General features: G+C 39.8%; 1 protein-coding gene across 3 annotated transcripts in view; it reads left to right on the top strand.

Annotated features, from left to right (window-relative positions):
* Window positions 1-1,729: 1,729 nt before the first annotated feature.
* Window positions 1,730-14,833, top strand: part of ORC5 (origin recognition complex subunit 5) — a 46,557-nt gene continuing 33,453 nt past the window's right edge. For all 3 annotated transcript variants that reach the window (XM_036429659.2, XM_036429661.2, XM_045578531.1), the window contains exons 1-5: window positions 1,730-1,925; window positions 5,487-5,579; window positions 7,948-8,148; window positions 8,955-9,029; window positions 13,327-13,438. In XM_036429659.2, the coding sequence (XP_036285552.1) occupies window positions 1,854-1,925; window positions 5,487-5,579; window positions 7,948-8,148; window positions 8,955-9,029; window positions 13,327-13,438 (553 nt within the window). In that variant the 5' untranslated portion in view covers window positions 1,730-1,853. The remainder of the gene's footprint in view (window positions 1,926-5,486; window positions 5,580-7,947; window positions 8,149-8,954; window positions 9,030-13,326; window positions 13,439-14,833) is intronic.

Raw genomic sequence — 14,833 nt, 5'->3', positions numbered from 1 at the left:
CCTCTTTCCAGCTTCCATAGACTGCCTGCATTCCTTGGCTCATGTCCACCCACTTCCAAGCCAACAATGTCAGGCCAAACCATTCTCACACTGTCACTTTCTGGTTCTCATCTTTCTGCCTTCCTTGTCCACTAATAATGACCTATGTGATTATACTGGGCCAATCTAGGTATTTCACCTCCCCATCTCAAGGTCAGCTGATAACCTTCCTTCCACCTGCAACCTGAATTCCCTTTTGCCATATTATCTAACATATTCACAGATCCTGGAATTAGGTCATGGCTATCTTTGGCTATAACTGTGTTAATCAGACTACTGAGTAAGGATGAGATGCCATTATTTAATAACACAGACAGCAATCATCTTGCAATTAAAACTAAGACTTTTTTTTTAAAGTTTGGTAATTTATTAGTAATCTTCCCTTAATACCATTCCATTAAACAAATAGGGTTAAACACCTGCTCTGTGCCAGAGCTCATGCCAGTCACTGGGGATAAGTAAAGGCATTAATTAATTCAATACATATTTATTGAGTGCCTGCTATGCACTAGGAACTCTTCTAGGTTATTTAAGCTCCTAAAACAGCTTACATTTTAGTGGGGAAGACTGACAATAAACAAGGAAAATATACAGATGATGATAAGCACTGTGAACCAAAATATGGAAAAACAAAAAAAGAAAAACAGGAACGGGGCATAGCAGAGACTCATGGTCAAAGAAGGCCTCTTTCATAAGTTGACATTTGAGGAGAGATCTGAAGTTGAGAAGTGAGCCAGCCATATGCATAAAGTTGTGGAAAAGAATCAGGAGGAGCCTCAGGTGCAGAGTCACACGAAGCTGGAGCATGCCCAGCATTTCCAGGTAAAGCCATGGGGCCAGCGCAGCTGAAGGGGAGTGAGCTTAAGGAAGAGAAGCAGAAGATGAGTTAGGGGTTAGGTAAGGAACGGGTATCTACACTGTCCTATGCATTTGGAGGATCTGGTTGGGAGGGGAATGAGACAGAAGAATCTGAGCCGGGAGTGGCAAGAGAATTACTTTCCTAACATTCCATTATTAACTTGACAAAATAAAATCTTCTTGCAGCCCGGCCAGCATGGCTCAGTGGTTGAGCATCCATCCCTCTGTGAACCAGGAGGTCATGGCTCTATTCCCGGTGAGGTGGCAGGCTCAATCCCCACAGTGTGGGGTGTATGTATCTTCCTCCAGGTGTACAGCTCCCGGGTAATCAAGGTTTCTACATCTGGGCCAAAACCGGTTTGGCCTGAAAGGTCCCAGGTTCAATTCCGGTCAAGGGCATGTACCTTGGTTGCGGGCACATCCCCAGTAGGGGGTGTGCAAGAGGTAGCTGATCCGATGATTCTCTTTCATCGGTGTTTCTAACTCTACCCATCTCTCTTCCTCTCTGTAAAAAAATCAATAAAATATATATATATTTTAAAAAAAGGTTCCTACATTTGGGGTCTCCAGCAGGGAAAATCGAAGCCAGGGTTTCGCGGACCGTTGGGAGCCCACAGAGGCCCCTCAGCTCTTTCAGTCCCATCTCCGTTCACCCATCCCCTTCTCCTCTCAGCCTTGTGGATGGCAAGGGTGGCGGGTGGAAACGCCCACCCCGGAAGCAGCAGCGTCAGCGAAACTCTTCCCCGGCAGAACTCACACACAGCGAAGGGCGGGGCGACGCGACGCGTGCGCGCTGACGTCACGCCGCCGCACACACGCGCCGCCCCGCCCCGCCCACACCGGCCGCCTGTTTCCAGGCGGGAGGGAGACGCCGTTAGCGCTGTGGAGGGTGCCCGGCGGTTCGCTTCCTGAGACCGGCTGGCCGCGGGGCCGCGCTGCCCCCGGCCGCCGCCAGCATGCCCCACTTGGAAAACGTGGTGCTGTGCCGCGAGTCCCAAGTGTCCACGTTGCAGTCCCTGTTCGGAGAGGTAATTGTGCTGTTTTCCCGGTCCCGCGGGCAGACGTTTCCGTGGTTTGGCGATGCGTTTCTTCTTAAGAAAAAAAAAAAAAAATCGTGTGTGGGTGGAGGGTTAATAGACCCTCGGCTGCGTTGAGATAGGGCGTGTTGTACGCCTCCCCCTTTCCTTCACACGGAAGAACTTGTGGGAAGACCCTTTTCCAGGAGAAAACGGCACCGGAAGGACCGGCCGGCGGGACAGGATGTTGGTGCGGGACCAGTGGGTTCCTACGCGACCCACTTTGGGGAACGGGGCTATAACCCGAAGTGGCCAGGAGCAGCAGAACAGGTTTTTTTAATGCCACAGGAGTGTGTGCAGAGAGTGATTTAGTTAAGTGGAACTTGGCACGTTTCTGGGAGGTACTGACTTGGTGTAAGTCAAGTGTGGCTAGACCCTGGAGGGGCCAGGCAGGGCTTCCGGTTTAAAAACTCAGCGGCTTCTCCAGAATGGGAAAAGCCCTGAGGAGGTCTGGGCTGCCCTTGTGGGCTAGCAGTGCGGAGAGAAGGAGAGGTTCAGTGCCTGTCTTCTCTGGAGGGACACAGCTAAGGGAGTCCCTTTTCATAGGCGTGAGGTAGCAGTCATAGATGCAAGACTTAATCTGTGTTTTATTACTTTCACCTTGGGGGGAGGCCTTCTGATTCCTATGCATTATTTTTAATATATATATATATATTTTATTGATTTTTTTACAGAGAGGAAGAGAGAGGGATAGAGAGCTAGGAACATCGATGAGAGAGAATCATCGATCAGCTGCCTCCTGCACACCCCCTACTGGAGATGTGCCCGCAACCAAGGTACATGCCCTTGGCTGGAATCGAACCTGGGACCTTTCAGTCCGCATGCCGACGCTCTATCCACTGAGGCAAACCGGTTTCGGCCTCCTATGCCTAATTTAGACGTATTTCATCAGGCTTGGATTTGATGCCCACATATGCCTTAGACTTGGAATGGATCAGACTTGGATCTTGTCTGTGAGGAGAGGAGCAGTGAGTTCAGAGTCGTGCTCATGACTTGGTCCCCCTCCCATTTTCTGGTTAGCCTTTTTAAGGCCCTAAAGTGTTTTCATCCCACTGGAAATGATGGTGGCGTTCTGAGGCGGCCTGTGCAGTTATTTGTGGAGAAGTACCAGCCTTCTAAAGGGGCACCTTAGTGAGGGAAGTAAGAGGACAAGGACTGCATTCTCAGTAGTTTAGTCATCAGGCTTTCAGTTTTAGTTAGCCGGATTCCTTATCGCTGAGACGTTTTCAGGGGTTATTTTCTGTGCATTCCTTCCCGGAGTTGATAAACTCCAGATCAGTTCAGCCAGAAGCGCTCCCCCTGAAAGAGGAGATTGGCAGAGAGAGATTAGCAGTATAAGAGTGGTGTGGACCGCAGGAAGGATTTTGAGTTTTATTCCTACTGTAAATAGTGTTTAACAATGTTAGTATTACTTTTCTGCAAGGTGCCGTGCATGGGGACATATGGATAACTAGTTCATATTTTTTAAGCAGGTTTATTTATGTGTTCAGGGACTGTGCCAGATCCTGGCTTATTACAGTTTATATTAGGGAGAAAGGTCTGTGAAGGTGAAAGGTTAAGTAACAATGCAAGAGTTCAATTTAATTTTAGGGAACCGTAGGAAAGATGTTATGAGGTGGGATATTATTAAGCACCAAATAATGGATGCAGACAAGTTTGGCAGGATTTCAGAAAATGAGAGTTTTTGTGTGTCTTGAAAAAATTTGCTGAAGGATAAAAGTCTTAAACTTTTCTTTAAAGGTGAAATATAGTATTTGTTTAGCAGAGATTCTCAGCAAGCATGTGTTTAATGGGACAGATTTTTTGAGTCAGTTAATTTACAAGATTGTTAGATACATTATTAAAAAGGGATTAATATATTGAAATATCAATATAGAGCTTATTTTAGGAAAATTTTTCCTGTATAAATCTGATTTCCAATTTGTCTTGCAAAAGGAAATGTATAACTTAGTGGCTAGAATGTAATAAATGTTTTGTTGACTATTGTACTGTTAGATGATGATCATAGAGACTCATGAAAATGGCATCATCCAGATAGGGGGAGGTGGGGAGGGTAGCGGGGGCGGGGGGGGAAAAAATGGCATCATCCAGTTTTCTTGTAATTATTTTTAAAATGTATGTCTTCTCACTAGACTCCTCCAAAGCAGATTTTGGCTTTAACTGATATATGTTTCAGTGCATCATTGTTGTCAGTATTTAAAAGGTTTCTAATAAATGTTCATTATATCACTGAAATATATTTGTAGTATTGTTTTTTCTAGGCAGATGACTCTTAATGTCCTGCAGGAGAATCTTGGAAATATGTATTTTGAAATGTATGTTATGTAGATTTTATCTTTTTTTTAAAAATGAAATTAATTCATGCAGGCGAGATAAATTTAATATGCATAACTTGAAAGTATCCTGTAAGTTTTTCTAAGAGAGGACCCTTGACATTATTCTAACCCTGTAATTACATTTGTCTAGTTTCAAAGCTTTGAAATGTATAATGAAGTTGCTGCTTATATGGGATTATCCTATACTGGAGGCCCAGTGCACAAAATTCGTGCAGGGGGGATGTCCCTGAACCTCTCCAATCTGGGATCCCTCTGGACTGCTGGCTCCCAACCACTTGCCTGCCTACCTGCCTGATAGCTCCTAACTGCTTCTGTCTGCCAGTCTGATTACTCCCTAACCCACTCCCTTGCCAGCCTGATCAATGCCTAACTGCTCCCCTTCCAGCCCAATTGCCTCTCCAACTTCCCTCCCTTGCAGGCCTGGCCTCCCCCCCCCTCCCCCCCACTGCCCTCCCTTGCAGGCCTGGTCACCCCTAACTGCCCTCTACTGCAGGCCTGGATTTCCCCCAATTGCCCTCCCCTACGGCCCTGGTTGCCCCTAAATGCCCTCCTCTGCTGGTTCGGTCACCCCAACTGCCTTCCCCTGCGGGCCTTATCACCCCCAACTCCCTCCCTTGCAGGCCTGGTCCCTCCCAACCTCTCTCCACTGGTGGCTGTCTTGTGGTTGTCATCTTGTGTCCATGTGGGGGAGGCCATCTTTGACCACACGGGGGTGCCCATCTTGTGTTGAAATGATGGTCAATTTGCATATTATCTCAATTACATAGGATAAAGCCCTTGCAACCCTGATCCCAAGTGTGGGCATGTAGGAGGCAGCTAGTGGATGTTTTGCTCTCCTTGATGTGGTCAAAATTATCCTTGAAAAAAATCTCTTAAATATCCTATAAAATCTCCTTTGAAAATATAAGAGTTTGCATTATACATAAATAATATAAAAAGTATGATTATGTATAGTATATAATAAGCCAAATATTTTTCAGAAATTTTAATTTCTTAACAGAGAAAGTGCTTAGACTTGAATGCAAGTAAATTCAAAGTGTGGTGATGACCCCACTTTATTCTCACTGCTAAAATAATTTGAATATTTTACTTTACCACATAAAATTTTATTGTTAGATAATAAATGTTTATTTTCTGTTTTGGATGTATAGTCTGATAATCATCTTTTCTTCCCTAGAGACATCATTTCAGCTTTCCATCCATTTTTATTTATGGACATACTGCCAGTGGAAAGACTTATGTCACACAAACTTTATTAAAAACTTTAGAGGTAAGAGTAAACCCCTACTGTTAATTGTTTTGTGCTCACAGTCTTAAAAATGGAAGGGATCTGGGACATTTTTAGTCCAGTTTAACCTTTCTCTTAAGGAATATCTATATCTATATCTATCTATCTATCTATCTATCTATCTATCTATCTATCTATATATATAAAAGGCTAACTGACCATCTGACTGGCCAGTAGGTATGATGCACACTGACCACCAGGGGGCAGATGCTCAACACAGGAGTTGCTGAGCTGCAGTGACTTGGCAGCAACAGTTCTTGGGTAATGCATCTGGAACCAAAGAAGGGGAGCCCGATTCCAGGGGGTGTCAGAGAGCCAGCTTCAACCCCATCCCTGCAGGCCAGGCTGAGGGACCCCGCCTGCCAGAGTTACCCTGCTCACTTCGCAGATGACCTTTGAGCCGCAGTGCTGCCCCAGGTGCGGCCGGCTAGGGAGGGACCTTGGGAGGTTGGCTCCAGGGCATGTCCAGCCCCTTCTTGCCCAGTCCCACCCTGCCAGCCACCTTCTAATTAATATCCTTTCAATGTGCACAAATCTGTGCACTGAGGCACTCATCATCTACATAAAACATTTTTGATAAACTTTTGTTTTAATACCTTCAAAGACTAAGCTTCAGAAGGGATTATTAGATAACTTGAGCCTTGATATTAGTTATTTTTTATTTCTAACTTTCATTGGCTGATAATATTTGGGGAAAATTATGAAGAAAAATTCTTCAAAAAGTATTAAAACCTTTTTCTTTTCCATTGTTGTTTTTATAATATTGATACTGATAATTCTGAATCTCCACATTTACAAAACCTACTATAGCTCCTTTACCCTGCCTTTTCCCCCATATTGCCTATCAGAGTGAATGGTCTCAATATTAATGTAGTTGTCAAAAAACTTTCTCTTTATTCCTTGCTCATCCTCACTCTTTCAGTAAATCAAACCAGTAAATCTGTTCTATTCATTCTACATTATTAATTTCTTGACTTTATGTGCCTTTAATCATAGCCAAACTAAGTTCCATGAGGTATGAAAGGTTGGTCACCTCTGGTTTAAGGAAACCTTTGGTGACCACTGCTCTAAGGGGATTACTGTGGTTTCTAACTTTAAAAAAACAAAAACAAAAACAAAACAAAACCAAACAAACAAACAAACAAACAAAAATATATATATATATATATATATATATATATATATATATATATGGGCTCATTCAGCATTAAGGATATTATCTAAAATTCTAAATGTGAGGTTTCTACTAAAAATTTTCACATTCAAATGTACTTGGGTTTTCTTATAAGAATTCTGTAGAAGAAAATACAAGTTTGCTTTGAATCTCTGTAGGAAACAAATGGCAAACTTAAATAATTGAGTTTAATAAAGAGACTATTTTACAAAGGTTGAAGAAACGTTAAGGAACCAATAAGGAGTGGGGAAGCAGTGATAGCCTTTACCCCTCCCAGACCTGAACTAGCCAGAGAAAGGAGTTGTTACCAGACCCCAGCAAGACCTGTAGCCTTTGGCCGGGACCGGTTTGGCTCAATGGATACAGCGTCGGCTTGGGGACTGAAGGGTCCCGGGTTCGATTCCTGTCAGGGGCATGTACCTTGGTTGCGGGCATATCCCCGGTAGGGAGTGTGCAAGAGGCAGCTGATCGATGACTCTCTCATCGATGTTTCTAACTCTCTATCTCTCTCCCTTCCTCTCTGTATAAAATCAATAAAATATATTTTAAAAAAAAAGACAAAAAAAAAAAAGACCTGTAGCCTTTGAATAAGAGCTGTCCAACTGGGGCTGTGACGTTAGATAGCAGGTCATAGCCACTGTCAAATTGTGGGCCTCTTGAGGCGTGGGCTGGAAATCAGGGAATATATATTCAACTTCTCTCTCTTATTGCTTCCTTCAGTCTCTCTCTCTTTTTTTTTTTTAATATATTTTATTGATTTTTTACAGAGAGGAAGGGGGAGAGAGAGAGAGCTAGAAACGTCGACGAGAGAGAAACATCGACCAGCTGCCTCTTGCACACCCCCTACTGGGGATGTGCCCACAACCAATGTACATGCCCTTGACCGGAATCGAACCTGGGACCTTTCAGTCCGCAGACCGACGCTCTACCACTGAGCCAAACCGGCTTCGGCTCCTTCAGTCTCTTGCTGGTTCTTCCTATTGGCTGAATCCAGTCAGTGCTGGAAAAGAAGAGGCAGTCTGGGCAATGCAGTGTGTAATGTTCAGACTCCTGGGACACAGAGTAGGTTGGAAGATGATGGGGTATTGTTTCAGAAGGGCAAATGGGAAATATCTAGCAGAGCCATGCTTGTGTATGTGTTTTCTTTTCTATTTACACCTTTTTGTTTGTTTTCAGCTCCCACATGTCTTTGTGAATTGTGTTGAATGTTTTACGCTGAGGCTGCTTTTGGAACAAATTTTAAACAGGTTGAATTATCTTAGTTCTTCAGAGGAGGGATGTTCTACTGAAATAACCTGTGACACATTTAATGACTTTGTTCGCTTGTTTAAACAAGTAACCAACGCTAAAAATCTCAAAGATCAGACTGTATATATTGTAAGTATTTAATTCCATTATATCTACCCTATATAGCTACTATATATGTATACTAGATAAAAAATTTTACCTTTTTTAACATGATCTGTTAGCCAGTTAAACAAAGTTTAGCATGCAGTAAAAGTTCAAGCAATAAAAATTTCACATGATAGCCCGGCTGAGGTGGCTCAGTGATTGAGCATTGACCTATGAATCGGGAAGTTAGGGTTTAATTCCCGGTCAGGGGACATGCCCAGGTTGCAGGCTCAATCCTCAGTGCGGGGCATGCAAGAGGCAGCCAATCAATGATTCTCTATCATCACTGATGTTTCTATTTCTCTCCCACTCCCTTCTTCTCTAAAATAAAAATATATTGGGGGAAAAATAGTTTTACATGATGAAATTGGGTCAGAAAAAGCTGTAGTTTTTGCTTTATGATAGACATCTTTATATCAAATGGAATAAAAAAAATCCACATGATTGTATTTCTTGGAAACCTAAGAAAATGTCCAGAACATCTTGTATCCTTATGTTTTTTATAGTGTACTTGTAAAATAAACCTTTTTAATGTAGGGCAAAATGACTCATTTTCTGTTTAGAAATTTGAGTTAAAATATGTTATAAATAGTCCATTTTTAACTTACTTGACCTATTTAAAAATGTCTTCCACAAATGTAAATAGCAAAAATTAAAATTTTTCCTTTCAACATGGCAAGTTGAATTCTTGAATTGTACATTATCAATCTTTATAATATGCTTATATAATGGTAAATGTTTTGTAAAGGGCTTTGCAAATTGATTTTGATCCTGCATTTTTTTTTAATAAGGTTCTAGATAAAGCAGAGTATCTAAGAGATATGGAAGCGAATATTTTGCCTGGGTTTCTTAGGTTACAAGAATTGGTAAGTATTGTTTGAGATCTTCCTCTATGGCCTAATCAATTGACTATATCTGTGGTCAGCAAACTGTGGCTCACGAGCCACATGCAGCTCTTTGGTCCCTTGAGTGTGGCTCTTCCACAAAATACTACGGCCTGGGTGAGTCTATTTTGAAGAAGGGGTATTAGAAGAAGTTTAAGTTTAAAAAATTTGGCTCTCAAAAGAAATTTCAATCGTTGTACTGTTGATATTTGGCTCTGTTGACTAATGAGTTTTCTGACCACTGGATTGTCAACTTTTTTCCTTTTGCCAATCTGATCGGTGAGAAATGACATTTATATACACTGAGTGGCCAGATTATTATGATCTCTGAATGCATAATAATCTGGCCATTCAGTGTACATATACAGATACATACATACATACATACATACACACACATATATGTGTTAGAGGCCTGGTGCATGAATTTGTGCATGGGTGGGGTTTAGTCGGCCTATCCAGGGGGAGGGGACATGGGTAGTTGGCCAGCCTGCTTGCTGGTCGAACTCTTGGTCGAGGGGACAATTTGCATATTAGCCTTTTATTATGTGAGATATACACTGAATGGCCAGATTATTGTGCGTTTAGAGATCATAATAATCTGGCCACTCAGTGTATCTAAAAGCCTAAGTGACCAAAGGGCTGGTCGACCAGTTGCTATGATGTGCACTGACCACCAGGGGGCAGGCACTCAGTTGCCCCCAGGTGGTCAGTGCACTCACACAGCTAACCTTCCATGGTCCTTACCCCTTACTCTCTCCCCCCAGCTGGCCACCCTCATGCGATTCCCCCTTCTCCACTCAACCCGGCCAGCCAACCTCTCATGGTTCCTCCCACCAGCTGGCTGGCCTTCCTGATCTGTCCTAATCAGAGGAAGGCTTGCCATCCAACCTCCAGCGGTCCCTACCCTACACCTGGTGGCCATCCAACCTCCCTTGGGCCCTCTCCCCTGGCAAGCCACCCCCCCATCGGCCCAGGCTGAGGAACCTCACCTGTGTACGAATTCGTGCACCGGGCCTCTAGTCTTAATATATTAATTTGCATTTCTCTATTATGAGTGAAATTAACATTTTTTCAAAGCTAATTTGTGACTTGATAACTTCACTTTCAGCTTTTTATTTCTAATTGTGACTAACACTGATTTTAGGTGTTTGCTAGACTAGATGGCAGTGGACTTGACTTTGAACTTCCTGCAAGAATTTTAAAAGTTTCTTTTCATTTCAGTAATTTAAAAAAATAATTCTATGTCTAGTTTGGATCACCTTGAGTTCAGTATCATGGTCACTCAGTGTTGTATTTTAATTTACAATTGTGTTGTCAGTGAATAGTATTAATACTATTCGAAGGGTCATGATCTACAAAAAGAGCAAGCATCTTTTTTCATGTGCATATGTGTGGGGTGAAAGCCAAATATTATTGCAGAAAACAGGGTTTTACAATAGCTTAAGTAAAGAAAATTGGTGAGAAATTCATTGTTCACCAATATCAGTTGTATACTAATGCTAAACTCCGAAGAACTTGCTGTTTCCTATTAGAACCATGTTCATAAAGTGAGCAAAGATTTAGTTTGAGCAAACTATTGTTTCTCATATTCAGTTAATGTCAATTTAAATTTTTTTGCTTTTCTAAATTTTTCACTAACTTATACATTTATGTTGATTTTATATTTTTCTGTTTTTATTGATTTCAGAAAGAGGAAGGGAGAGGGAGATAGGGATAGAAACATCACTGATGAGAGAGAATCTTTGATTGGCAGTCTCCTGCACAATCCCTGCTGGGGATCAAGCTCACCACACTGGCATGTGCCCTGATGGGGAATCAAACCATGACCTCCTGGTTTGTGCTCAACCACTGAGCCACACCGGCCAGCTTAAATTTTTCTAAGTGCTTTGAGCATAAATAGTTTATATTTACTTAGTTTTATATCTGTATTATTTAAGTATTAAGTAGCATTATAACAAAAATTAAGTAAATATTTGGGAAGAAGTGCTTAGAGCAGTTCCACCTTGAAAAGTTAAATACATTACTCACATTTGAGAAACTGCTAGACGTACAGAAAAACTTTCCAAATGTCACTGAAATCATTGTGTGCCTAAGGCTGAATCCTAAAATTCACAGTTAGTAATAGTATTCAGGGCTAATATGGAGAGGACAGGAAGAAATTAAGTATAGTTCTTGGTGGCCTATCCTAGAAGTTTCTTCACACAATCCAGCCTTTGGCAGTTTGATTAATTCTTGGCATTTCACCACTGAGATCAGGGACCCATCCTGTATGAGCAGATGTCTCCTCCTCTCTTCTGTTGTGTTTGTATCCACATCCATTATTTCCCATTGCTTTGGTCTAGGACTTCCTGTCTGGTATCCAGAGTGCATTCCTCTTGCTTTTCCAGTATAGCTTACTCCATCCCCCCCTCCCCCCATGTTCAGTAATGGTGATTATGCTTCCCTTCAAGCAGTTAGGCCTTTCAATTTTGTTTTAGTTTTAATTTATATAAATTGAAGAAAATGAAAAGATGCACAGTAATAGTCATCTATCAGAAATGAGAATCGCTGTTTGACATTTCTGAAAACATGCTTGATTTTTTTTTAAAAATGTATTTCATTTCAGAGAAATATAGCAAAAGCATTTCCCAGTTTTTATATTAAATATTTGAGTTAAATGAATGGATATTGTATATTGAAGTACTTTCAGATAAACAGATAACATTACCAAGTTAAAAACCTTTCAGACTGACAAATACAATTTTTTAATCTCAGTATTTTTAACTGATTTTATAAAATGCTTTTGAATAATCATTTTAAAGTAAAAACAACTCAATGCTTTGAATCAAGATTGTGTTTAGATCATACTTCTTTATCCCTATAGAAATAAATTCAAGGATTCTTAAAATCGGTTTATAAGATAACATTTGAAAATAAAGATATTTTTCTTTCTTTCATAAAGATGCTAAATTTTTGTGGCATTATTAATCTATCGAACTTAGCTGCTTTTGTTAACCAAAATAATTTTTTCTAAACAATGAAAATTGGAATATAAAATTATACATAAGATAGGAATCAACCTTAGCCAGTATGGTTCAGTGGGTAGAGTGTCAGTGGAAGAGTCCTGGGTTCAATTTTGATCAAGGGTAGGTACTTCTGTTGTAGACTTTTTTCCCAGCCCTGGTCAGGGCATGTGCGGGAGGCAATCAATCGATATGTTTCTCTCACATAGATGTTTCTCTCTTTCTGACTCTTTCCCCTTCCTTTCTAAAAATCAATGGGAAAATATCCTCAGGTAAGAATTAACGGGGAAGGAGGGAATATAGGAATCAATAAAAAGTAAATCACTATCAAAGTATAGTAAAATTTGTGAGGTAGTGTTCTAAGAATAGTTACAGAACAAAACAGCTTTCACTTTTATTTTAGTTTTAATTATGGAAACTGAAGAAAATTAAAAGATGCACAGTAATCTCGACTCTACCAGAAAAGAGAATTTCTGTTGAAGCTGCTTATCAACTTGGGAGATGTTAAAAAGAATATGGGAAAAAGTAAAATTTGTGTTGAGAATGCAGAGGTATCTACAGATAAATTCTAACTAGCATGCATAAGACATTAGTGGCCACTTTGTAGAAGGATAACGTACACAGTGGGCTGTTCTCTTAATGTTCTTTTTGTATACTAATTATAATTTATAAATATACTTCAAAAGATACCTGTTTACTTAACAGAGCTGTTTTAGATCTTAGTTGTTTGTGTTTTTAATGTATATGCAAAGTCAATTTTACTTAATTTGTGTGAAAATATCCTTTAAAACAACTTTTAAGTTTTTCTAACAATAATATGTGGTTACATAATATGACTTAATTTGTTTTTCTTCAACTCACATATTTTTTTTTCTGGATTACTGTAGCCATTTTAATGATGAGAGATATTAAGTTTTGCCTTTCTTCGATTGTTTATTAATTGAAAGCTAATGATTTCTTTGAAAATTCCCATAAAAAGGTTTTGTCTTAACTCTTTATGCAAACATTTCTTAATTTCTATAAAATAAGTCCTAGCATTCATGAGTAACTGAAATGCTGATTAACCTAAAAGTTTTATGGAAATTCCCAAGTAATTATGTATGAAAATTTGCAAGAAGATGAACTCCTTGATTAGGTTTTCTAAATATGGTGTGTTAATATGCAAATAATTTGCTACATGTTAGAACTTTGCTCAATTTGAAAGAAAGATTCAAGTGGAATTGCTCTAAGATTTTTAAATGCAAAGTTAATTTTATTACTTTTTTCTTTTACAGACTGATAGAAATGTGACTGTTATCTTTCTCAGTGAAATTATTTGGGAAAAATTCCGTCCAAATACTGGATGCTTTGAACCATTTGTCTTGTACTTCCCTGATTATAGCATAGGTAAATTTTAAAACATTATTTTGACCAGTGATACTCAGTAAAATAGTCTGTGGAAAATTAAGCTAGCATGTTTAAATGGGAATACTCAGATGTCTTAATCTGTTAAAGTTTACATCCAATATCAAAATGTTACTTGTCTTTCTGCATTTATAGTGGGTTTACTTTGGAACTCTGCGGAGTTATTCTTGTGTAATTACTAATATTTTTTGAATAAGCACTTCTCACATATTTGTGCTAATGGTTTGTTTCCACATTTTTTAGCTAGTACATTAAGATGTATATATTGCTCTCACAGGTTTGGCTCAATGGATAGAGTTTGGTTCATGGATTGAAGGGCCTCAGGTTTGATTCAAGGGCATGTACCTTGGTTGCAGGCACAATCCCTGGCCTGGTCAGGGCATGTGCAGGAGGCAACCAATCATTGTATCTCTCTCACATATTGATGTTCCTCTCTCTCTCTGCCTCTTCCCGTCTCTTCCACTTTCTAAATATCAATGGAAAAACATCCTTGGGTGAGAATTAACAACAACAAAACAGATGTATCTATTGCATTTGTAGCATCCATACAAGAATCTGGTAAATAAAGATTTCAATACAATTTTAATGTGCTTTGCCAACCTACTCTGATTCTTCTATGGGTGCTACAAATGCAATAGATACATCTGTTTTGTTGTTAATTCTCACCTGAGCAAAGCACAATAAAATTGTATTGAAATCTTTATTTACCATGAAGCTGGCTTAAGTATAATACTATGTGAGATATATTTTTGATTTTGTAAATCTCATTTTTTTTTATAAGAATGAGTAGAGACTCAGCTTTCTTTTTTTTTTAATTTTTATATTTTATTGATTTTTCACAGAGAGGAAGGGAGAAAGATAGAGAGCTAGAAACACCGATGAGAGAGAAACATCGACCAACTGCCTCTTGCACACCCCCTACTGGGGATGTGCCCGCAACCAAAGTACATGCCCCTGACCAGAATCGAACGTGGGACCTCCCAGTCCACAGACCGATGCTCTACCACTGAGCCAAACTGGTTTCGGCTGTAAATCTCATTTTTATTACTGTAACTCTTAGAGTTCCAATTACTAGCTTTTGTATTTATTTCTTTTTGGTTTATCTTTAATCTTAAACTTCATAGATCCTGATGGTTTTATCTTTGGAAGAAAACAAAAGCTTTTTGTATTCTTGAATAGTTTTACAGATTAATACTGAGATGTTACTATACAGAAACAATATTTCTGATTCAAAGACTGTAACTGTGAAGCATAAGGTGGTTAGCAGGGTCTGAAAAAATAGCATTCCTTGACCTTGGCCTTATCAACACTATCCTTCTGAACTAATCAACTGTAAATATTCATTGTTAAAATCAACACATTTTTGCTTATTTTCAC

This window comes from Pipistrellus kuhlii, unplaced genomic scaffold (genome assembly GCF_014108245.1).
Source record: "Pipistrellus kuhlii isolate mPipKuh1 unplaced genomic scaffold, mPipKuh1.p scaffold_m20_p_10, whole genome shotgun sequence".
Lineage (NCBI taxonomy): Eukaryota > Metazoa > Chordata > Mammalia > Chiroptera > Vespertilionidae > Pipistrellus > Pipistrellus kuhlii.
Note: the sequence above shows the minus strand (reverse complement) of the source record. Positions and strands in the feature narration are given on the sequence as shown.